The sequence below is a fragment of the Carassius carassius genome, chromosome 43 (assembly GCF_963082965.1).
Source record: "Carassius carassius chromosome 43, fCarCar2.1, whole genome shotgun sequence".
Taxonomy (NCBI): Eukaryota; Metazoa; Chordata; class Actinopteri; order Cypriniformes; family Cyprinidae; genus Carassius; species Carassius carassius.
In genome coordinates this window covers 23,828,035-23,852,733 of record NC_081797.1, presented here as the reverse complement: position 1 = coordinate 23,852,733, position 24,699 = coordinate 23,828,035, and the positions used below count along the sequence as shown (strand labels likewise).

Sequence of the window (24,699 nt, the reverse complement as noted above, 5' to 3'; positions counted from 1 at the left end):
GTTCGGGAAGCAACTGGGGGTTCAGTGCCTTGCTCAAGGGCACTTCAGACATGGGTATTGAGGGAGGAAGAGAGCACTACAATTTAATTACAATTAATTTATTTATTTACTGGTATGTTTTATTAAAAGTTCTTTTGACTCCATAATATTTGGGGAGGGGGCACAACAATACAGTTCTGCTTAGGGCACCCATTTGGCCTAGTTATTCCCCAAAACTGCTGATGTATGAAGAAGATTGTGCTAACCCTTCTGTGAGTTCACTCTTACACACAGTACACATTTACACAAATTTACACTTAAGTTACACTTTATTTTAATGTGTCCTTGTTACACTGTAAATATACATTAAAGTACTGAGGAATATCAATTAACTACTATATGGTTAGGGTTACTTGCATTATAACAGTAAGTATATGTAACAAGTACGTGTAACAAGGACAGCTTAAAATAAAGTGTTACCCAAAGCTTGATGTTTTTGTCTGTGCAGGGGGCTCACGCGTCTTGCTGTCACGCACCTCGCCGCGCACTGACGCGCGTGACGCGCAGGAATTCTCACGCGTGGATTGCTCGCGCGCCTGTGACGTAGCGCGTGAAGCGTTGTGACTCCCTCACACACACCCCGCTCCAGATCCACGGAGCGAGGGACGCTCGCGGTGTCTGTCCGTGGCAGCATGTCCACAGTGATGAGCGGCTTCGGGAACATGGCGAGTCTCGCGGATTTCGAGCCGCTCGCGACGGTGATTCCCGCCACGAAAGTTGAGATCACCGTGTCGTGCAGGTGAGTGACGCGCTTCTGTGATGCCAAACACTCTTCAGCGCGTGCAGGTTCAATCGCAGTGATAATCTGAGGGCTGTATCAGCATTTTGCATAATGCATTACGTTTTGAATGACTTTTAATGTCCGTTCTTGCTTGTGTTTCTTGCAAGGCTCCGCATTTCTAAAGTGCATCATTAGTGTTTGATTGATCGATTTTGATGCGTTTGATTGCAAAATAATCATCTCGTGCTGATAGCTATGAATAGAAATCTTATTATGCGTCAGTCATGAAATGTCAATTGATTGATTTATAATAGGCTATGCAATAGATTCATCGATCAGAAATGTCATCACGTTTCACGAAGTCTGTATATAATACACTATAAAGGTTAGAACTTCTGTTTGCAAAATTCATGATAACAGGACACATTCATATGTTATGCATCTTTTTCTGCTTTACAGTGCAGTTTTGTCTGGTTACGACGTGGTTATTATTTAGCTACAACAACATGCAGCTGAATGCATAATAGCCTACAAAAAGGATTCCGTCTATATGTTATACAACTCGAATTCCGGAAAAGTTGGGACGTTTTTTAAATTTTAATAAAATGAAAACTAAAAGACTTTCAAATCACATGAGCCAATATTTTATTCACAATAGAACATAGATAACATAGCAAATGTTTAAACTGAGAAAGTTTACAATTTTATGCACAAAATGAGCTCATTTCAATTTTGATTTCTGCTACAGGTCTCAAAATAGTTGGGACGTGGCATGTTTACCATGGTGTAGCATCTCCTTTTCTATTCAAAACAGTTTGAAGACGTCTGGGCATTGAGGCTATGAGTTGCTGGAGTTTTGCTGTTGGAATTTGGTCCCATTCTTGCCTTATATAGATTTCCAGCTGCTGAAGAGTTCGTGGTCGTCTTTGACGTATTTTTCGTTTAATGATGCGCCAAATGTTCTCTATAGGTGAAAGATCTGGACTGCAGGCAGGCCAGGTTAGCACCCGGACTCTTCTACGACGAAACCATGCTGTTGTTATAGCTGCAGTATGTGGTTTTGCATTGTCCTGCTGAAATAAACAAGGCCTTCCCTGAAATAGACGTTGTTTGGAGGGAAGCATATGTTGCTCTAAAACCTTTATATACCTTTCAGCATTCACAGAGCCTTCCAAAACATGCAAGCTGCCCATACCGTATGCACTTATGCACCCCCATACCATCAGAGATGCTGGCTTTTGAACTGAACGCTGATAACATGCTGGAAGGTCTCCCTCCTCTTTAGCCCGGAGGACACGGCGTCCGTGATTTCCAACAAGAATGTCAAATTTGGACTCGTCTGACCGTAAAACACTATTCCACTTTGAAATAGTCCATTTTAAATGAGCCTTGGCCCACAGGACACGACGGCACTTCTGGACCATGTTCACATATGGCTTCCTTTTTGCATGATAGAGCTTTAGTTGGCATCTGCTGATGGCATGGCGGATTGTGTTTACCGACAGTGGTTTCTGAAAGTATTCCTGGGCCCATTTAGTAATGTCATTGACACAATCATGCCGATGAGTGATGCAGTGTCGTCTGAGAGCCTGAAGACCACGGGCATCCAATAAAGGTCTCCGGCCTTGTCCCTTACGCACAGAGATTTCTCCAGTTTCTCTGAATCTTTTGATAATGTTATGCACTGTAGATGATGAGATTTGCAAAGCCTTTGCAATTTGACGTTGAGGAACATTGTTTTTAAAGTTTTCCACAATTTTTTTACGCAGTCTTTCACAGATTGGAGAGCCTCTGCCCATCTTTACTTCTGAGAGACTCTGCTTCTCTAAGACAAAGCTTTTATAGCTAATCATGTTACAGACCTGATATCAATTAACTTAATTAATCACTAGATGTTCTCCCAGCTGAATCTTTTCAAAACTGCTTGCTTTTTTAGCCATTTGTTGCCCCCGTGCCAACTTTTTTGAGACCTGTAGCAGGCATTAAATTTTAAATGAGCTAATTAAGTGGATAAAAGTGTAAAATTTCTCAGTTTAAACATTTGCTACGTTATCTATGTTCTATTGTGAATAAAATATTGGCTCATGTGATTTGAAATTCCTTTAGTTTTCATTTCATTAAAATTTAAAAAACGTCCCAACTTTTCCGGAATTCGGGTTGTAGAATGCATATGTAGTGGATTTATGATGCATTCCATCAGACAGTTCTTCAGTATTGCATAATAGTTGCATCCATGAAGCACTGATGTGTTGAGAGGAGTGGACATCCTTTTGACCTCAGAATTTAAATCAGATGCTTTGTTCAAAGCTCACAATGGACACGCATTGATATGTAAAAACTCCCGAATAACTGGAGTAATTCAGTCTATTCATTGTTCATGATTAAAATGCGTCTCTATCCACACCTGAGAAGAGTGCTGAGAGAGCAGGGAATATATGAGCTGATCATGTGTGTTATATTCACACTCAGAACTCTAGTTCTGCGCCTAAAGATTCATACTATACCTCAATTAGGCATCTGTATTTGTGAAGGTGAAAACAAAAGCTATTCCTGAATTCTGCAGTGAAGCTTTTGACAGTCGAGCAGCAGAGAGCGCTTGAATCGACTGATTGACTGTTTCGTCTGAGCATATTGAAGCGAGACCCTCGGTGTCAATACACACCGCAAGAGAAAGAGCAGAGGACCACAAACAGGAGAAGCATGCCTGCTCTGGTCGACTTCATCTGTCAGTCAAAATCAGAAATGCAATCAGCTGTAAACCACAAAAACCTCTATTACGAATGAATAAGGCAGGATATGAGTACTGTGTGCACTGTAAAAACCTGCTTACTGCTCAACTGGAAATATTAAGTTAAAAAAAGCAATGCAATGAATTTTATTTTTATTTAATATTATTTAATGATTTGTTAATTTTATGAGGTGTTTACCTTATTAAACATATTTGAAAGCCACAGCTTTTCGAAATCCTCCTTAGCGGATATGAAGTGTGCAATTTAGAATCAATATTGAGTTCATCTTTTTTCAACACTAATGTCAGTCTTGATGACACTGTTTGCTGGTCAATGAGGGAGAGTTTCGACTCGGACTTTCTGTATCTACAGTAAGCCCCTCGGGGGACACGTCCTCACTAGTGCCACTAAACTTTCTCACACTTCATGCTTTAATTACATTCCTCATGGATTATTCCTCTGTGTTTCAGCACCATGATCTAAATATGAATGCGGAACGAGTCCGGAAGAGGAGCAGGGATAAACGTGAATTAAAATCATAAGAGGACAGGGAGTGTTTGTGGATTTCTAATGCGAATGTGCTGCTTCGTGGGGAACAGCCGTGTAAATGTTTAATGAAGATTCTCGTTCTGGAGCGTTTCCTGTACTCTAGTTACCGGGATGTTTCGGCTCTGCGCTGTAAAGGTCTTTTTAAAGGGTCTTTATTAACTTCTTTTTCTTCATTTCTTTCTATATCTACAGAAACCTCTTGGACAGAGACACCTTCTCAAAATCTGATCCAAGTAAGCTTTTTGGCATTATACCATATCACATTATACAAGCATATTAATTAAGTCTGTCACACTTTGAGATGAACGTACAGAGATCAGTTTATCTGACAAAACTAGCACATCTGAAATCACATTGCTTAGAGCAGTCTGGGCTGAAATCATGCTGCAGTTAGTGCTCATCAGCACCGTAGGGAGCATCATTAGTGTGCAATATCTCACCTGCCTGCCTTAATTATTATGTTGTTTTATTAGAAAGACTGATTGTGCATGAAACCCTGCTGTATGTGTATATGCTTTCATATGCAGGAGAGTATAATATTTGCATTTGCATTTCTTGTTTGCATCTTTATGTGGGTTGTGATTGAATTGTGTAATCCAGATGTTGTGTTCGGCCAACATTCACAGCTTTAATGATACAGATGTGTTTGACTGCAGGCCCTGCATTGTTCATTCTGCTGTATGGCTGATTACACTCACACACACATACACACATGGGCACTCACACAGACATTATATGCTCTGAAATATTTTGTTTTGATTATTTCTCTGCTAAGAAAATTCGATGTTCCTCTTTAAATTTGGCCAGTTATATTGTTTGAAAAGTACATTCTTTTCTGCCTTCATTTAAAAGGGTCATATTCTACACCTTTGTAATATTACATTTTCCCCCTGAAGGTAACTTATAACATATTTATAATAATATTTTTTTTATACTACGATTAGATTTAAAGGGATAGTTCTCCCATAATTGAAAATTCTGTCATTAATTACTCACCCTCATGTCGTAGCAAACCCGTTATCACTTCATGTTGTGTTTGCTTTTGCACACAAAAAGTATCATCGTAGCTTCATAAAATAAGGTTGAATCACTGATGTCACATGGAAGGTTTTAAAATGGTCATATGATGTTGCTAAAAAGAACATTATTTTGTGTATTTGGTTTAATGAAATGTATTTATGAGGTTTAAGGTCCACTTAATGTACATTATTTTTTCTCTTCTGTGCCCCGACTTTCTGAAACGTATTGATTTTTACAAAGCTCATCGTTCTGAAAAGCGAGGTGTGCTCTGATCGGCCAGCTGTCCAGTGCATTGTGATTGGCTGAAAAAAAACATTAAAACCCATGATAAACAAGGCATTTGTTGCATCCAGTTGGGACATAATAACAGATTATAATGACTTATACTGTCTTTTTACGCGTTTGCGTTGCATTGCGCCACGTTAACAAAACCATGTCTGACATGGGGTTCTCATCTCTGGCCCTCGTGGTCCACTTTTAGAGTTTAGCCAATTGAAGAGCTTGATTAGTTTGTTCAGGTGTGTCTGATTAGGGTGGGAGCTAAACTCTGCGGGAAAGTTGACCTGGATGGCCAGAGTTCAGAACACCAGATTTAGGTGCTACTTAGGCTCTGCCTCTGAGTATAACGTCAAGTGTTGTCATCTTTGTAATTATGACATGCTGTGAATGCAGCTCAAGGGACCTTATCCCATGTAGCACCGATCGGATGTGACCCACGAAAGTGTAAGCAAGAAAAAAAGCACACATTTCCATCACTGAAAAACAACAGTGGCAAATGATGGAAATGATGTCAACTTAGATTAATGCTTTTCTGGGGAGTGTTGCCAGTTCTGTGGTTTTAACACTATTGCCGCAGATTAAAGTGATCCCCCCACGTCCCCTGGAATGTGATTTGGATGCAGTGTACCCCAGATGGAGGGGAAAATGAAAGAAAAATGTGACTGGGTGTAGCGTGTAGTCTAAATGCAAATATTGGATATGGGTCACCTTTAACAAAAGTTTGAAGTCAGATTTTTTCATAGCTGAAATTAACAATAGAGCAGAAAACTTGTATTCGTTTTCATACAAATTACGATTACTGGGAAATATTACAGGGATATGTATTTTTACACAGTTCCTTGGAAGATACCATGCTATCACGTCAAAACACTTTTACCATAGTGCTGTTTGTAAATTAATATATTTTGATATTTGCATCACATAACCAGCTTTACTGTTGTAGTAAACTTGCTCTGTAGCTTGCCTGGTACAGCGCGAGTCTGTGAAACAATAAAGAAGCTTAAAGGAGACATCACTGCCCATTTTTTTACGTTTTTTTTTAAGTTCATATAATTCTTATAGGGTCTTTATTAAATGTCTGTAACATACTTTTGTTTTCCTCAATGGTCAGGTAAAACAACACCCTGGTTACCTTGTAAAAAAAAACAAAAAAAAAACAAAAGCGCTGTTCACAGTGACCCATTTCAGTGCTTCTCTGTCACGATCGGTGTTACAGAGAACACAGGAGAGAGAACCAAGTGCAGGTATGTGACTTTATTAAAGGGCAAATCCAAAGGGTAAACAGTCCAGGCATGAGTCGAAACCAAAAACATCCATCCAAACATAAACCAAACAAGAAGACAAGGCAAGCGCAAGAACTGACGGACATGAATTAACATTACATTAAACAAGGACTCCGTAACACAGACTCAGACAGACCGGGTATAAATACACCGAAGGATAAAGGGGAAACAGGAGACAGGTGGGGAACAATCAATTAACTAAACAAGGAGGAAGGTGACCAAATAAGGGAACAGGAAGTGATAAGGTGACAGACACCGTGAGAAAGGAGGACATCTAGTGGAAACCCAGGGACACAACCCAGACACTGTGACAGAACCCCCCCTCTACGGAGCGGCTCCCAGACGCTCCACGACAGACATAAAACAGACCAGGAGGGAGGCGGACAGGTGGAGGCTCAGGGGGAGGGACGGAGGGCCAGAAAAGAAAAACATGGGGAACAGGCACCAGAATGTAACACAACACAGAAAGACCAGGAGGGAGGAGACAGACATTAACACAAAAACAAAAGGAAAAAACAACATGAAGCCCCCCAGGGCGGAGCAGAAGACCACCATGTCCGTGTGGTCGGAGCGGAAGCCCCCCAGGGCGGAGCAGAAGACCACCACGTCCGTGTGGTCAGGGCAAACGCCCCCCAGGGCGGAATGGAAGACCACCACGTCCATGTGGTCAGAACGGAAGCCCCCCAGGGCGGAGCAGAAGACAACCACATCCGTGTGGTCAGAGCGGAAGCCCCCCAGGGCGGAGCAGAAGACCACCACGTCCATGTGGTCAGAGCGGAAGCCCCCCAGGGCGGAGCAGAAGACCACCACACCCTTGTGGTCAAGGCCAGAGTCCTCCAGGGTGGAGCAGATGACCACCACGCCCCTGTGGTCGATGCCGGAGTCCAACAGGGCGGAGCAGCAGACCACCAAGTGACTTGACTTGACTCTGAAAGTTCAACGGTGACTGGCCCTGACTCTGGAAGGTCATCGGTGACTGGCCCTGACTCTGGAAGGTCATCGGTGACTGGCCCTGACTCTGGAAGGTCATCGGTGACTGGCCCTGACTCCGGAAGGTCATCGGTGACTGGCCCTGACTCCGGAGGACCATCGGTGACTGGCCCTGACTCCGGAGGACCAGCGGTGACTGGCCCTGACTCTGGAGAGGTCACTGGCACCTGACTCGACTCTGGAGAGTTCACTGGAACCTGACTCGACTCTGGACTGCCTGTGGAGACTTGAGACGCCTCGGCATCGGGCACCGCCTCGGCCTCCGGAACCGCATCGGGCACCGCCTCGGCATCGGGCACCGCCTCCGGAACGGCATCGGGCACCGCCTCGGTCTCCGGAACAGCATCGGGCACCGCCTCGGCCTCCGGAACAGCATCGGGCACCGCCTCGGCCTCCGGAACAGCATCGGGCACCGCCTCGGCTTCGGGCACCGCCTCGGCCTCCGGAACAGCATCGGGCACCGCCTCGGCCTCCGGAACAGCATCGGGCACCGCCTCGGCCTCGGGAACAGCATCGGGCACCGCCTCGGTCTCCGGAACAGCATCGGGCACCGCCTCAGGAACGTCCTCTGGGCTTTGAGGAACGGTAGACGCCTGTCTCCTCCTCCTCCGCCCTCTATGTTGGCGAGTCGGTGACACCTTGTCTGGAGACTCAGGCGTTGAGTCGGCCATCTTGTGCTGTGGCTCCAAGCTGGCGGCCATCTTGTGCTGTGGCGCTGGGCTGGCGGCCATCTTGTGCTGTGGCACTGGGCTGGCGGCCATCTTGTGCTGTGGCTCTGGGCTGGCGGCCATCTTGTGCTGCGGCTCTGGGCTGGCAGCCATCTTGTGCTGTGGCGCTGGCTCAGCAGCCATGACGTTAACCGTCTTGGGAATCTCTAGGATCTTGGACAGCGTAGCGAAATAATCCAAGAATGAGTCAGCGGCCCTCTTGGGCGTTGGCGCTGAGCTGGCGGCCATCTTGCACCGTGGCGCTGGACTCGTGATCGCCTTGGGTTGTGGTGCTGTGTTGGCGTCCATCCTGCCTCGTGGCACTGGACTAGCGGCCATCATGGGCAGTGACGCCACTGTGGCGGACGTGCGCTTCCTCTCTCCTCTCCGTCCGCCATGGTGAGACGGTGGCTCTAATCCATCCCACACGAGCCCCGGGTCGAAGGGCGGCCCTGGTTGAGAGCGGTGCTGAGTATCCTCTCGACCACTCCCTCCTCGGCGACCTCCTCTGGTTCCCCGGAAAACCACCAGGCGAGTTCCTTCAAATCCACTCCTCTCCCGCACTGTGGCTGGGGAGGAGACATAAGCCGACATACCGCTGGCTCTTGCAGTGACGGAGTCCTTCTGTCACGATCGGTGTTACAGAGAACACAGGAGAGAGAACCAAGTGCAGGTATGTGACTTTATTAAAGGGCAAATCCAAAGGGTAAACAGTCCAGGCATGAGTCGAAACCAAAAACATCCATCCAAACATAAACCAAACAAGAAGACAAGGCAAGTGCAAGAACTGACGGACATGAATTAACATTACATTAAACAAGGAATCCGTAACACAGACTCAGACAGACCGGGTATAAATACACCGAAGGATAAAGGGGAAACAGGAGACAGGTGGGGAACAATCAATTAACTAAACAAGGAGGAAGGTGACCAAATAAGGGAACAGGAAGTGATAAGGTGACAGACACCGTGAGAAAGGAGGACATCTAGTGGAAACCCAGGGACACAACCCAGACACTGTGACATTCTCTCCTTAAATGATAATGAGCTACTGCTCACTCCGCCCCTCTCTTCCATGGGGCGTGTCATTATATCTGTTTATGGCTCGGAGGTGGTCTTATTCAAATAGCTAGCTATCTACATAGAAATGAGCTGAGCTGGAAGACACGCCAGAAACCTAACTAAATGCAAAAAAGATAAAAAAAAGTAAACATTTCATCCGATGCTCCCTTTAAAGGCTTATAAAAGCTATGGTTGCTTCAGAAAAAATGTTTTTATTACGCATTTACTTTTGTTAACACTATATGCTGATTTAGGATTGGGTTAAGTGTATGTGGTAACTTCTTTTTCAACACAATAGAGCATTAATCATTTAGTGTCACTCGCCAACCGCAAGTTTTCAAGCATATTGAATTCTGAACCCAAGGTATACTTTACTTTTTCACTAACGCTATGAGAACATGTAGTTGCATACCAATGAAGAGATAAGTGAGATATTAAATAGATCTCATTTTTAACTGTATTTATCATTATGAAATGCAGATGATACATATAGACTTGAATTACTCCATTAGTGCAACAAGAAATTAGTCTTCCCCTAAACACCAAATATATAGCCTATAATATGACATCAAGCGCTGTGGCTGCCACACACACACAGGCAGCGAGCGATGAGACTATATTTAGCCGTCTGGAGTCCCTGATTCCAGCGTCTTTTGGCCGGTGAATGTAGGGAGGAGTTGTAGCGCTGCGTGACTGGCCCCATCACGTCAGCACAGCTCAGACTCAGCACATGTGCCGCTCCATATAAGAGGACTCTCCTGCAGCACTGCTCATGATGATGAGGGTGACGATGAAGGCCCTGGAAGCCTTATGAAGGGCCAGGGATTGTTTGTGTTTGTGTGAAATTTTTACTTTATGTACACTACCATTCAGTGGTTTTTCAGTTATCCAATGCATATAGGCCAATGTGCAAAGTTTTGACCCTGTAGTTACTTCCTAAATCCATAGAACTGCATTGATAATAGGGTTCAGATGAAATAAACCAGGCCTGATTACTCCCAGAAGTGATCAATAAAATCAAAGCTTAAATAGAATGTTTTCAAAAGTATGAAGCTGGTTAAAAGGTCTCACCCAGTAACACACTATATCAAAAATAAAATAAATACTTGAACTCCAGTGATCCATGGTTAGAGCATGGATAGAGTTAAGAAGAAGAAGAAGAAGAAGAAGAAGAAGAAGAAGAAGAAGAAGAAGAAGAAGAAGAAGAAGAAGAAAAATCTCTACAGTAGTGAACCTTTCCAGTAGTGTCCATCCTTCCAAAGTACCTCCAAGACAACAGTTCCAACTCATCCAGGAAGTCACACAAGACCCAAGGACAACGCTGATGGATCCATACTGGTCGCTGATCATGACTTCCCCATACGAAAGATACCAGCAAAAATGGCAACAATGGAAATCCCAGAAGACTCATCTGAATTATGCCAAAACACACATATGAATGACCCTCAGACCTTCTGGGAGAATATTTTGTTGATGGAATTGAAAGTGGAACAGTTTGGAAGACAGTGTCCCCATCATACCTACAGTCAAGTCTGGTGTGGAAGTGTGCTGATGTGCCTGGGCAACTTGCAATAGTTGTGGGAAACATGGATTCTGCTCTCTACCTGAAAATACTAAATTAGAATGTCCTGTCTGCAGTCTGTAAGTAAAAAAAAAATATAGGTTTTTGCCATATGGGATGGAGGTTCCTTGCATCCTTCCACCACCCAAACTCCGCTTCCTCAATTATTGTTGTCCCAAACAAGGATTGGGGGATTATTCTGAACTCGAAGCCCTTCCCTTGGACAGAATACTCTTTCCTTTATCTGATATGTAAGTGTGAACTTTTAGTTGGATGTTTTTTAACGTTAGTTCCTACTTGTTTCACAGTGTTCATAGAACATTCAAAAGTATTTTTTTTTATAATGTTTGCAAAATGATAGAATGAAATATTCCCTTATTTATATGTTCGCAGTATATATATATCAATGTGTGTTCATATATATCTAAGAAAAGTATATTTTGACAACATTTAAAAAAGGGATGTTTTGAACATTCAGAAAACATTTAAACAGCGTTTTCATAACTCACTGAGAAGATTCTTAAAAAGTTCTTATTATGTATTTTTGTTAGCTGTGTTAAGAGGGAATTCACGAAATTTTAATTCACGAATTGAACTTAAGCAGGTCTACAAAAGAAGAGTGCACCAAGTCAATTGTTCGTTATCTGGCTCGGCTCGGTGTTCATCTTCAGTTCTCTCTTCACAGCAGTTCAGTCAGTGCACTGTTTGAGTAAATGAATTACTCCGGGATATTGGTTTGTTTGAACTCAGAGGGAGTGTCAGCCACATTAAAAAAGTTAACAGCTTAAGTCATTTGTTGATTATTGCGTCTTGGAGATGCGAACCATTTAAAATGATTCAGTTCGATTTGGTGAACTGTTTCAAGAAGATCCGGTTACATTGAGTGATTCGGTCGTGAACCGGATATCACAAACTGCTTTGTTTTGAACTCTCTCTCACAACAGACACGGAAGAGAAGACAATGATGAATAAAGTCGTAGTTTTTGCTATTTTTGGACCAAAATGTATTTTCGATGCTTCAAAATATTCTAACTGACCCTCTGATGTCACATGGACTACTTTGATGATGTTTTTCTTACCTTTCTGGACATGGACAGTAGACCGTTCACACAGCTTCAGTGGAGGGATAAGAGCTCTCGGACTAAATCTAAAATATCTTAAACTGTGTTCCAAAGATGAACTAAGGTCTTACGGGTTTGGAATGACATGAGGGTGAGTTATTAATGACATAATTTTGGTTTTTCAATGAACTAACCCTTTAAGCTCTCAGTCATGTTTATCTCTCACAATTCTGGGAGAAAAAAATCTTTATTGCGAGAAGAAAGTCAAAATGGTGAGATAAAATTTACAATTACCTTTTTTCTTTTTTATTCAGGGTCAAAAATGGGTTTATGTAAGGAGAGCAATAAGCTTTTTTTTGCTTCAGTATTAACAAAACATACTCGGTTACTAACGTAACCTCGGTTCTCTCTAGAAGAGGGAACGAGTACTGCGTCTTAGCTAAGACGCTATGGGAAAAGTCTCTTTTCACGATACACTGAAGCAAAAAATTATCCTTAATTTTTTCCGCCGAAACGGGTGTGGCTAGCCCTATACAGGGAGCTCGAAAAGGCTGACTCACCTGATTTATTTCATCGCCGAAGCGAACCAGAGTGAATCGTACGCACGGCAGAGAACGCAGTACTCGTTCCCTCTTCTAGAGAGAACCGAGGTTACGTTAGTAACCGAGTACGTTCTCTTACGAGAGTTCTCTCGCACTACGTCTTAGCTAAGACGCTACGGGAACCCAATGTAAAGCGCCGTGCATGCAGGGATCACACACCAATAAACCTGGAAGCGACGCCCAGGATTTACAGTGCACAATCACCAGAGGGACTCACAGAGAGTCCTAGAACAGGAGGGGGGGGGACCCTACGTCGCATATCTAGCAGCGTCCGTAGACGTGGCAATATGACATCACATAATCAAGGCAAGGCCTGAACAATGTGGTAATGTGGGTCTTACGCAATACTGCCCATATAACAGTCGGCAGCGCATAGCGCTTGCGATCTCAGAGTTCCAATCAGGACCCTGATTCAACTATACCGACAGCAGCTTTGCTTGCAGGGCGGGAACCTCCAGGTTATAGAACCTGATAAATGAGAGTCTCCATCCTCTCCTTACATCGACAGGGCAGACAGGGAAATAACCTGAGCCCGAAGGGGCGTGCTGAGGGATTTCGGCACATAACCGTGCCTAGGTTTGAGTATGACCCTTGAGTCATTAGGCCCAAACTCCAAGCATGTCGGGCTCACCGAGAGCGCGTGCAGGTCACCCACACGCTTCACTGAAGCGAGAGCCAACAAGAACACTGTCTTGAATGACAGATATTTGAGGCTAATCGTTTGGATAGGCTCGAAAGGGGAACCTTTCATGGCCTCCAAAACCGTCGAGAGGTCCCTTACAGGGACTGACGGAGGTCTGGGAGGATTCAGCCTCCTAGCTCCTCTAAGGAAGCGGATGACCAAATCGTTCCTTCCTATTGACTGACCGAGCGTTGTCTCAGAAAATGCTGTGATAGCCGCCACGTAAACTTTGAGCGTGGAGGGGGCTCTGCCCTTATCCAACAGCTCCTGTAGGAAGGAGAGAACCTCCGTCACCTCACAACAGGGACCACAACACCGGTTGAGGGTGCCAAATCGAGCCCCTGGCCTGCGAGAGGAGGTCCCTCCTCAACGGCACTGGCCACGGGGCAGTGCCTGCTAACTGCATCAAATCTGGAAACCATGGTTGGTTCTTCCAAAGTGGTGCTACAAGCAGTACTGAGCATCTTGTTTCCCTCACCCGTTCTATCACCTGCGGAAGGAGGGAGACGGGGGGAAAAGCATAGAGCAGGCAGCGCGGCCACCTTTGTGACAGCGTGCTTTCGTTCTTGGAAAAGAACACGGGGCAGTGAGCGTTTTCGTGGGACGCGAAGAGGTCCACTTCCGCCCTGCCAAATCTCTCCCACAGCAGCTGGACTGTCTGTGGGTGTAGAGACCATTCGCCCGTGGGAATGTTGTTTCTGGACAGTCTATCTGGACCCAGATTCTGTAGCCCTGGCACATGAACCGCTTTCAGCGAGCGCAAGTTGCGCTGAGCCCAAACCAGGAGGCGTTCCGCCAACCTGTACAGGTTTCGGGACCTGAGACCGCCCTGGCGATTTATGTAGGACACCACAGACATATTGTTCAAACGGACTAAGACGTGGTGGCCCTTGATTCGGGGACAAAAGCGCGTCAGCGCGTTCTCTACTGCCAGCATTTCCAGACAGTTGATATGTTGGAGCTTTTCCCATTCTGACCACAGGCCAAAGAACGGTCTGCCCTCGAGCAGCGCTCCCCATCCCGAAGTGGAGGCGTCCGTCGACACCATTTTCACTTTCGAGGAAGTCCCCAGGCTTACACCTGATTGGTACCAGTCGTTCGCTGTCCAGGGTTTCAAGGCTGTAACACAGCTCTGATTGACCTTGAGACGCAACTGACCGGATATCCATGCTCTGCGCGGTACTCGCGCTTTCAGCCAGAACTGCAAGGGGCGCATGCGTAGCAGGCCCAACTGAAGAACTGGTGATGCTGAGGCCATGAGACCTAGCATCTTCTGAAATTCTCTGAGCGAGAAGGTTGCGCCGCAGCGGAGAGAGCTCGCTGCGCGCTGAATGCCCAACGCGCGCTGTGGCGACAGCCGCGCCGTCATGGAGCGTGAGTCCGGAGCTATACCCAAGAACAGTATCGTCTGACTGGGGTTCAGCGAACACTTCGTCCAGTTGACACTGAGACCAAGTTTCTCGAGGTGATCGAGTAAAATGGCCCTGTGTTCCACGAGCTCTGATCGTGATTGAGCCAGAATCAGCCAGTCGTCCAAATAGTTCAGCACTCGCATGCCTCTGAGTCTGAGAGGAGCGAGCGCTGCGTCCATGCACTTCGTAAACGTACGAGGAGCCATGGACAAGCCGAACGGCAGGACTGTATACTGGTATGTCTGGCCCTCGAAGGCGAATCTCAAGTATCACCTGTGACGTGACGCTATCTGTATTTGAAAATACGCGTCCTTCAGATCTATCGACATGAACCAGTCTCCTCTGCGAATATGCGCGAGGAGTCTCCTGGTTGTAAGCATTTTGAAACTGTGTTTCGCCAATGCTTTGTTCAGCTGTCTTAGATCCAGTATGGGTCTGAAACCCCCGTCTTTCTTGGGCACTAGAAAGTATCTGCTGTACAGCCCCCTGTCGCTTTGAGCTTGAAATACAGGCTACACAGCCCCTTTGCTCAACAGTTTTGATATTTCGGCTCGAAGTAGGTGTGCTACTTCTGTTTTGACCGTAGTTTCGACGCGCGCTAAAAAGCGCGGAGGGCGTCGAAAAAACTGTAGCGAGTAGCCTCTCTTTATAATGTCTAGCACCCAATCCGAAACCCCTGGAAGCGCTGACCATGCATCTGCATGAATGGCTAAGGGTTGGATGCGAAGCGCGCTCTGTTGGCTGGGCAACGGCAGCGCTTCGATGTGCTGTAACATGGGCGTTATGCCTGTGACATTTGAGGCGGGGAGCGCGCTGATCACAGCGGGCAGATCGCTCGTCCTCGACCCCTCCACGGTGCTTAACCGAGTGAGGGAGGGCTGAGCGGGTCCCGTGGGACTCGTGTTGTCTGTGAGTAATTGTGGGCTGTAAGCGTGCACATTTACTGCTTTTGACTCGCTGTCTGCCTGGGCAGAACGAACGTGCACGGGTTTAGTTTTTACAGAAACCACATGACGTGTGTGACATAGTGTTTGTGGGCATTGAGGAGCGGGCACATTTACTATGTAGTGCGCGTGATCGACCTGAGTCACTTTTATGGGCGCGAGCCCTGTGTGAAGGGCTGTGCTTATATGTGGAGATGGGCACTGAGCAGTGGACATCGTCACTACATTTATAGCACCATCGGCCGTGGCCGGGACGTATCTGGAAATATCTGGGATAACGGTTTTTGTGTGCAGGCAAGCGGGCAACTGTACAGGCTTGCGCATAGCAAAAGACTCTGAGACAGTCACAATTCCTGGAACTGAAACAGCGGCGCGCGCTTGGGTGAGAGTTGAGCCGCGGCGGGACTCGTACACCGGCGCTTTCCTAGGAGTGCTAGGATGGCTTCGGGGCTTCCGGCCTCACCGTAATCCTCTGCCGTGGTCCCCGCGGCGCGGGGCGACGGCCGGTAGAGCGAGAACGGGGTCTCGAGCTGCGTTGCTGACGCTGTTGCGCTGAAGCAGCAGGAGGCGCGGGGTGTGGCTGAGAGCTTTGCGGGGCCGGTCTAGCACGACTTGCTGCAGAACCGGAGCGCTTCGGGAGGAAGTGCTTGAATCCTTGCGACGCTTTCTGGTCCTCGACGAATCTCTTAACGAACTCGTTGACAGAAGATCCGAAGAGGCCAGCGGGAGTCAGCGGGGCATCGAGGAACGCAGTGCGTTCAGACTCTGCCATGTCTGAGAGCGTCAGCCATAGATGCCTCTCAGCCACCGTAGCGGCCATAACTCGTCCCATGGCCTGTGCAGCGGATTTAGTAGCGCGAAGAGAGAGATCCGAAGCACTCCTCAAATCCGCAAAACAGATAGCCTCAGGTCCCATCTCGTCCAGCTTACAGAGGAGATCACCCTGGAATATCTGCAGCGTGGCCATGGTGTGTAGTGCAGACGCAGCCTGCCCAGCAGCAGAAAAGATCCGCGCGAGGAGAGATGACGTCATGGCAGGCTTTAGATGGCAACACCGCTTTCGTCCGCCGTCCAGCAGAGGGCGGGCAAAGGTGCGTCGCTATCGCCTGTTCCACCGGCGGAAGTGACTGGTAGTTCCTGTTTTTAGCATCATCCAGTGTGGAGAATGCTAGTGAGACAGACGAACGAGTTCGCGCTGAATATGGAGCGTTCCAAACCTTTGCCACCTCTTCGTGAAGCTCAGGAAGAAATGGGGCGCGCTTTGAGTTCGGAGAAGTACGCTCACCCGAAAGGAAACTACCATCCAGCCGGGAACGAGAGGGGGGCGCTGGTGCAGACCACTCGAGGCCGAGGCTCGTCGCGGCCAGCGTGAGCACTCGCATCAGCTCCTTCTCGATATCAGCTCGTCTGCTGGGCTTCTGAGCAGAAGGCGCGAGATCCCCGGAGCTCGTCCAGCCCTCACTGCCCGAAGCTAGCAGAGAGGTTGAGCTGGAGACAGTTCCGGAATCCGCTGGAAGCGGCGCTTTTTACGGCGCCGCAGCGGAGAATGCAGGCTCAGAGAAAAAAGCCAAGCGAGTCCTCAGAGTCACCATTGGCAACAGCTCGCAGTGAGGGCATCCGCAGGGCGAACACACACAGGATAAAAGGAATTGAAAAGGATATGGGCGCCGGAGAGCGCAGCAGGAACGGCAGTGGAAGGCGGCGTTGGCCAGCAGCTTCAGGAATGGCTCGTCCCACTGAGATGCTTATCAGACAACGCGTTGCTTCTTCTCGTGATCGACGATGCGTGAGCTTCGCTGAAGAGATGAAAAATCAGGTGAGTCAGCCTTTTCGAGCTCCCTTTATAGGGCTAGGCCACACCCGTTTCGGCGGGAAGTGGCATGGAGGGCGCGAAGCGTCATTGGTCTGATGTTGCATCAGCCTGCGCTCGATAGGCTTATGCAGTTGCCGCAGAGCAGCCAATGAGCGAGCGAGCCGTCTCGCCTATGGCTGTTTGCTGCTGCAAATGCGCTTTACAATAATTCAAAATTAAGGATAATTTTTTGCTTCAGTGTATCGTGAAAAGAGACTTTTCCCATAGCGTCTTAGCTAAGACGCAGTACGAGAGAACTCTCGTAAGAGAACTGTAAGAGTTTACTGAGTTTGCTTTTTTTAATGCTGTATTTCTTTTGAAGATCTATTTAGTATGTATTTAGTATCAGAAATACATTTTCACAGCACTCTACATTCTTGTGAAATAGCGTTCTTGGATGGCTTTGTGGATCAGTTTGCTTGGTCCTATAGGTATGATCTAGAGACTGGTTGAGCCCCATTCCTAATTTCTATGACGACAAACATTAGATTCTCTATGGCAGTATGTAGTTGTGTATGTAAATTTGACTGCATGTTCTTGTGTAGGTGTATTTTTGGAAATTGTCCAGGTCACCATATGCCTCTATACACCCAGCTGACAGAATGAAAGCTAGAAGAGTTTCTCAGTGCATGCAGACAGCTGACGCACATTTCTCTTTCTCTCTCTCACACACACACACACACACACACACACACACACACACACACACAAACACACATTCGTCTCCCAGGACAGATATGAGTACAGGTTGTCACACACTGTAAACTCTAGGAGGCTCTGGGGTCCAAACCTGATATAAAGGTGGAGATTAAGCACGCTCTGCAGACGATGTTGGTCTTTTTATAATTAGACATATTTTTAGACACAGTCTGATGGCAGGTATTGGCTCGTGTTCAGAGGAAGGCCCCCGGGCAGCCAAACAGATGTTCAGAGTTATTTCAGCCGCCTGCCGTTGCTTGTGATATGAATTGGCGAGACTTCTGAGCATGTGTCTGTGTGTGTGTGTGTGTGTGTGTGTGTGTGTGTGTGTGTGTGTGTGTGTGTGTGTGTGTGTGTTTGTGTGGTAATGACACACTCTTCTCACTGCATGTGAAACAAATTAACCAATAATTGTATTCTCAACAGCTCCACACATCTTTCTTTGCTTTTTGTGCATATTTGATTTCTTAATTTGCTGAATTAACAAACCAGAGCTGCTATATGTTCCCTCTTCTTTCCAGCAAGGTGGTGTTTTATGTCTCAAGCCAGTTTTCATGCATCTTTTATATTCTTTTCTGTGTAGTATGTGTGCTGTACACTCAGACTGTGGCGAACAGGGACTGGAGAGAGGTATAGTATTTTCTGAATTTGTGTTTTCAGATCTGTATTTTTGATTTAATTTAAAATAATATGCCTTTTATGCCTTCTATTGTTTAGTTTGGCAGGACAGAAGTCATCGATAACTCGTTGAATCCAGATTTTGTGCACAAATTCATCCTCGATTACTTCTTTGAAGAGAGACAAAATTTGCGCTTTGACCTGTAAGTACAATCAGCATGCAAAAATAATTTGATGTCCTGAAATGTCAAGTGGTGTAACCTCTAACTAAAATGTGGTAACATGTCTGTAGCCTAAATCTTTACTGAAAAAAGTGTATGATTTACTTTGCAAATTTACTTAGTAAATTTCACAAATAAATACAAGAAATGGTTAAAAATAAATAAATTAACACATTGATTTGTACCAGAATTTTTTAAGTAGAATGACTGAAATGGTATTTGTTTTTTGTTGTTGTTGTTTTTTTACAATGGTGAATCCATGTGAATGTACACATATTATTTAAAAATGTAATTTTAATTAATTAATTTTTTTCAATGTAAAAAGTGAAGTTATATATAACAACAACAAAACCTGAATGAATCTTGCATCTCATTTTGCCATTAAAAAAAAAAAAAAAAATGACACAGGACCACAGGCCAAACATCTTCTGAATTTTGGTTAGACACGCTTTATTTATTTACTTTAATAGTTTTATTTTTAACCTTTTTCATATAATAATAATAGTAATCATCATCATAATAACAATAATTTTACGTCACCTCTTTCTTTTTAAGAATTAATAACATCACATGACAAATCTACATATCTATACCCCACAACAAATTCAGATTTTGCAAATCTGTCCATCATAGTAGAGGTGTATTAGTTAATTGTCTTTTTGTTTGTTTTGAAAAAAAAGGAAAAATAAAATCGTTCCAAGACAAAAATCTGAGGACCACATCATTCACTTGTGTGCCAATAATTGACAGATTTGCATATTTAATGACCTCTATGTTGACTGTAAACCATTTGACATACAGAGACAACACATACAGAAGAGCTGTTCTCCCAAGAAACATTGTAATGTAGTTTTGTATGATTTTACACATACTCTGTCACACACACACACAGCCTGCAGGGTATTGGTTTGTTTCCGCTCAGTGAAGCACATTTTATACAGCAGAATCCCAGAAATGACATTTATGCATTATTCACCTACATCACACACACACACATACGGTCAAATACACACTGCTGATCCTCCATTAGAGCAGCCCACTCCATACGTACCACTACAAATCATTTAGATGCACATGATGCACATTATACAGTGTTTATTAACACGTGACGTGTGTGTGTGTGTGTGTGTGTGTGTGTGTGCGCGCACATGTGTGTCGATCACTCATGTCATCATCTCCCTGTCCTGATATAATCAGAATATCAGGTATTCAGAATATAACATTTTGATGGATATGTCACATCCATCTATGAGTGTGTGTGTGTGTGTGTGTGTGTGTGTGAACACCTGTCAGTTTTACACCTGGTCCCTTCTTACCCAGACTGCTCTTTTGCATTTCTCTGAGATCTGGAGCTGTATATATACAGTACAGACCAAAAGTTTGGACACACCTTCTCATTCAAAGAGTTTTCTTTATTTTCATGACTATGAAAATTGTAGATTCACACTGAAGGCATCAAAACTTTGAATTAACACATGTGGAATTATATATGGAATTATATACATAACAAAAAAAGTGTGAAACAACTGAAAATATGTCATATTCTAGGTTCTTCAAAGTAGCCACCTTTTGCTTTGATTACTGCTTTGCACACTCTTGGCATTCTCTTGATGAGCTTCAAGAGGTAGTCACCTGAAATGGTCTTCCAACAGTCTTGAAGGAGTTCCCCGAGAGATGCTTAGCACTTGTTGGCCCTTTTGCCTTCTGTCTGCGGTCCAGCTCAACCCTAAACCATCTCGATTGGGTTCAGGTCCGGTGACTGTGGAGGACAGGTCATCTGGCGCAGCACCCATCACTCTCCTTCTTGGTCAAATAGCCCTTGATGCCTTCAGTGTGACTCTACAATTTTCATAGTCATGAATATAAAGAAAACTCTTTGAATGAGAAGGCGTGTCCAAACTTTTGGTCTGTACTGTATATATATATATATATATATATATATATATATATATATATAAATTCTAACTTTAGAATCATCTGTTTATTAACCATGGAGATTTTGATTAGAAATTTTTCAGATCAAGACACATCATATCATGGCGATCTGGGTGGTGTAAGCAAACAGCAACCATCTAGAACAGCTTTGCGACATCCTAGCAACCACCCAGAACAACCTAGCAACCAACGCGAGGTCCGTTTCCCCAAGCATTGTGTGCCAACTCTGATCGCAAGTGCTGTCATTACCAGCAACGGCGGCTCCAACGAACATCCACCAACAGTATTGCAAACTTGTGTGGTTGGAGTAGGGGTGTATCGGTACGTGTATTCGTACCGGACCGTTTCGGTACAGGGCTTTCGGTATGGTGCACGTGTGTACCGAATGACTGAATGCAATATTTTGTATGCGGAACATAGGTACATTTTCGTGTTTCCAAATGAACACATTAAGTGGCGGAAGTCTCCGCGTTCAGCGCAAATCCCGCCCTGCAGCTGATTCTAAGTCCGGTGACACACTGGCTGCGTGGCGTGAGCGTGGCGTTTCTGCTGCGTGTCAGTTGCGTGACGGCTGCCTTGCGTTTTCTGTGTCTTTACACACCAGAATGGTGCCTGACGCGGCGCTGGTACGCTGCTGCTACTGCTGCTGTAGGTGACATAGAGGGAGACCGCCAACAGACCAGGATCTTGTCTTCACGACAACAATATCTATAATTCATGTTGAGCATAAATATAAAGCCTACTGATAAAGGACACTGTCAACAGTATTGACGGCAAAATAGGCTATGTTTGACAGGTGCAATATGCCAGTGTGTCACCGGCCTAAGGTTTTCAAAAGGTATCACGCGAGTGTGAACATCCCTACAACTAGGAAAAAAACGATTGTAATTCAAACGCAGCTCCCGTCGGCATTTAAACAGACCTTTGCTCTTAATTCCAATCGGTCCAACGCAATAACGAAATCTGAGCAGGTCTAAAAATTGAAACTTTTGATGCTGCACTTTACACTTTGGAAAAGTTATATATTTTTTTAAATATGAGCAGGCCTACAAGCTTGGATTGGTAATGCTGCACTGTAATCATAGTTATTTATTTACATTTTTCATTATATTTTATTATGTGATATTGGTTTGAGACTGAGAGTATTTTATTTAGTGGAGAACTTTGCAGCAGTATTTTATTTCTTATTCTTTTTTTATTTTATATATATTTTATTAAAAAGTATTTAAGTAAAGTGTAAACAAATTGTTAAAAAAAGTTTATAGTAATAAACAACCTGCAGTTTAATGTTTGCATTTCTTTCCCTTACTGTACCGAAAATGAACCGAACCGTGACTTTAAAACCGAGGTACGAACCGAACCATGATTTTTGCGTACCGTTACACCCCTAGGTTGGAGCCATCTAGCAACTGTTTAACAACAACCCAGAACAATCTAACCACATCCAGTGTTGTTCCTAGACGCTCAATTCTTGGAATGTTTTTATGGTCTTAGTGTACTTGAACATCCCAAAATGTTTTTGTAACCTTAAATACATTTCTAATCACAACATGAAAACTGGGCATTTCAACTAACAATGTTCCCACAATGCTTTTAGAACCTAAATGTTACCAGCAACCCCTCTGCAAAACAGAAACCCCCTCAGAACACTGTAGCAACCGCATACAGTATCGGCACCCTGCAGGCTACACACAATGACGTCATTTAACGATTGACACATGTGTAACCATCATTTATAAATTTGTTGGTGACACAAATTTTTCAATATACTGAACATAAATAATCAATAGCAAGAGCCAGCACAAGCCAAAACCAAACTCCTCAGATTGTGTTTTGTGGTAGATTCTTGGCTCAGAGTTGCACACATACAACACTGTGGCACAATCAAAGTAAACATACTGATGTATGCTCTTATTGACGAGGAGATTTGAACATGAATGTTCGGTCAGGTAAAAGCGGGTTTTCATCTTTGCGGTCTCTCCTGCGGTGGCTGGAAATGTCTGCACATGTTCTGATGCTGCTCATTTTGCACAGCGGGAAGAAGAAAGAGGCAGACAGACTAAGAGAGAGAGACAGCCAAGAGTGTCGATTCATGCTGAGAGGAAAATAACATGTATCCCAACATGACAGATGTTTTCCTCAAACATGTAGGTTGTTGCCACCCACTGAGGTTTCATTTAAGCTTCTGGTGAACAACAGGCATGTGTTCATTCAGAATGTCACAAGAAAACAGAAGCACTGAAATATTTTACCTTCTAGATTGAAAGCTACACAGAAAACAAGAAGTAATAACATGACTTAAAGGTAAAGTGTGCCTTTTTAAAGTGGTAAAATATTTTCTTCTGTCCTAAGCCAGTTATAAAAATTTAATACAGTGTGACAGTCTGTGAAACAGTCTTTACCGGCGATTGATAAGTGGTGAATGATGTCCTTCATTTGTCCTATATTGTTATTCAAATACATTAAACACTTTTAATACACTTTGACTTGAATATACGTACCTATTCCAATTACAAAATATACACCTATACAAAAATGCATGATTTTAAGAAAAATGAAAAGCATAAAGGTCCTCCCTAACACCATCCCTGAAATTAACCCTCAGTAGGGTGTAAGTAGATTGTATGAAAATGTATGACAGGATTTTATGGAAATGTAAAAGAGTTAGGAATAGTTACAATATGCCAACATGTAAAATAGTTACAGATTGCAATGAAAGTGTGTAACAGTGAACACTAACTCCATGTTTCCTGATGATGTCTCCAAAGGGTAACATGTACAGGGTGAAAAGCAATGGTCCTAATACTGAACCTTGTGGTACTCCTTACTGCACTTGTGATCGATATGATACCTCTTCATTAACTGTCACTTTTTGAACCATGCTAATGCAATTCTAGTAATGCCAACATAATGTTTTAGTCTAATCAAAATTATTTTGGTCATCATAATCACTACGCTTGCACCAGCTCACTTCAAAATGAGTGGTGTATCTTGTACCTCAGGGGAACATAAAAACGGAAAGTATCTTGATATTGTTTCAGACCTTATTTCAGGTATTTAACCAAAGATCCATTGAAAAAACAATTGAACTGGAAGTGCAAAATTACTAACATGTTTCCAGATTTAAGGACTCATTCCTGCAGCACTTTATTTTGAGGCACATAAATTACACATAATTTTACCCAGCCTCATTCACAGAACTTTCTTCTTATTTCTAGGTATGACCTTGACTCAAAGAGTGAAAACCTGTCCAAACATGTAAGTGTTTTCCTGTAAATTTAAAGGTGATGGACACTGTGTGTGTGTGTGGGTTGAACTAGAAGACTTCTTACAGGTTTACTTTTGTGTTTGTAGCCCTACAGTAGTATGGCACTCATCACTGAGAGTTTTATCATAATTTATTCAAGCATTTGTGGGGTCAGAACCATGGGTGACTCTATATTTTAGAATGCACCTGTGGGATTGATGTTCAGTGATTCTGGTCACAGTCATTCTGATCAGCGCTCTCAGGAGAAAGTCTGCCATTTTCAGTCCTGTCTTTCTATCTGCAAAACCTTTTTGCCACACATTTTGTCCTCACACAGCCTATCAAGATCTGATCTAGAATATGGTCTTGTTCTCTTCCATGTTTTTAAAATTCCAGGGAATTTTATTTCATTTTTATTTAGATTTTCTTTATTTCCCCACATTAGTCATATTAAAACAGGTTTTTTTTAAACACCTTCCTACATTC

General features: G+C 44.2%; 1 protein-coding gene across 1 annotated transcript in view; it reads left to right on the top strand.

The window, feature by feature from the left end:
- Positions 1–655: 655 nt before the first annotated feature.
- Positions 656–24,699, top strand: part of LOC132124639 (copine-8-like) — a 75,594-nt gene continuing 51,550 nt past the window's right edge. The window contains exons 1-5 of the mRNA XM_059535755.1: positions 656–778; positions 4,231–4,271; positions 18,776–18,822; positions 18,910–19,013; positions 24,185–24,224. Of these exons, the coding sequence (XP_059391738.1) occupies positions 672–778; positions 4,231–4,271; positions 18,776–18,822; positions 18,910–19,013; positions 24,185–24,224 (339 nt within the window). The 5' untranslated portion in view covers positions 656–671. The remainder of the gene's footprint in view (positions 779–4,230; positions 4,272–18,775; positions 18,823–18,909; positions 19,014–24,184; positions 24,225–24,699) is intronic.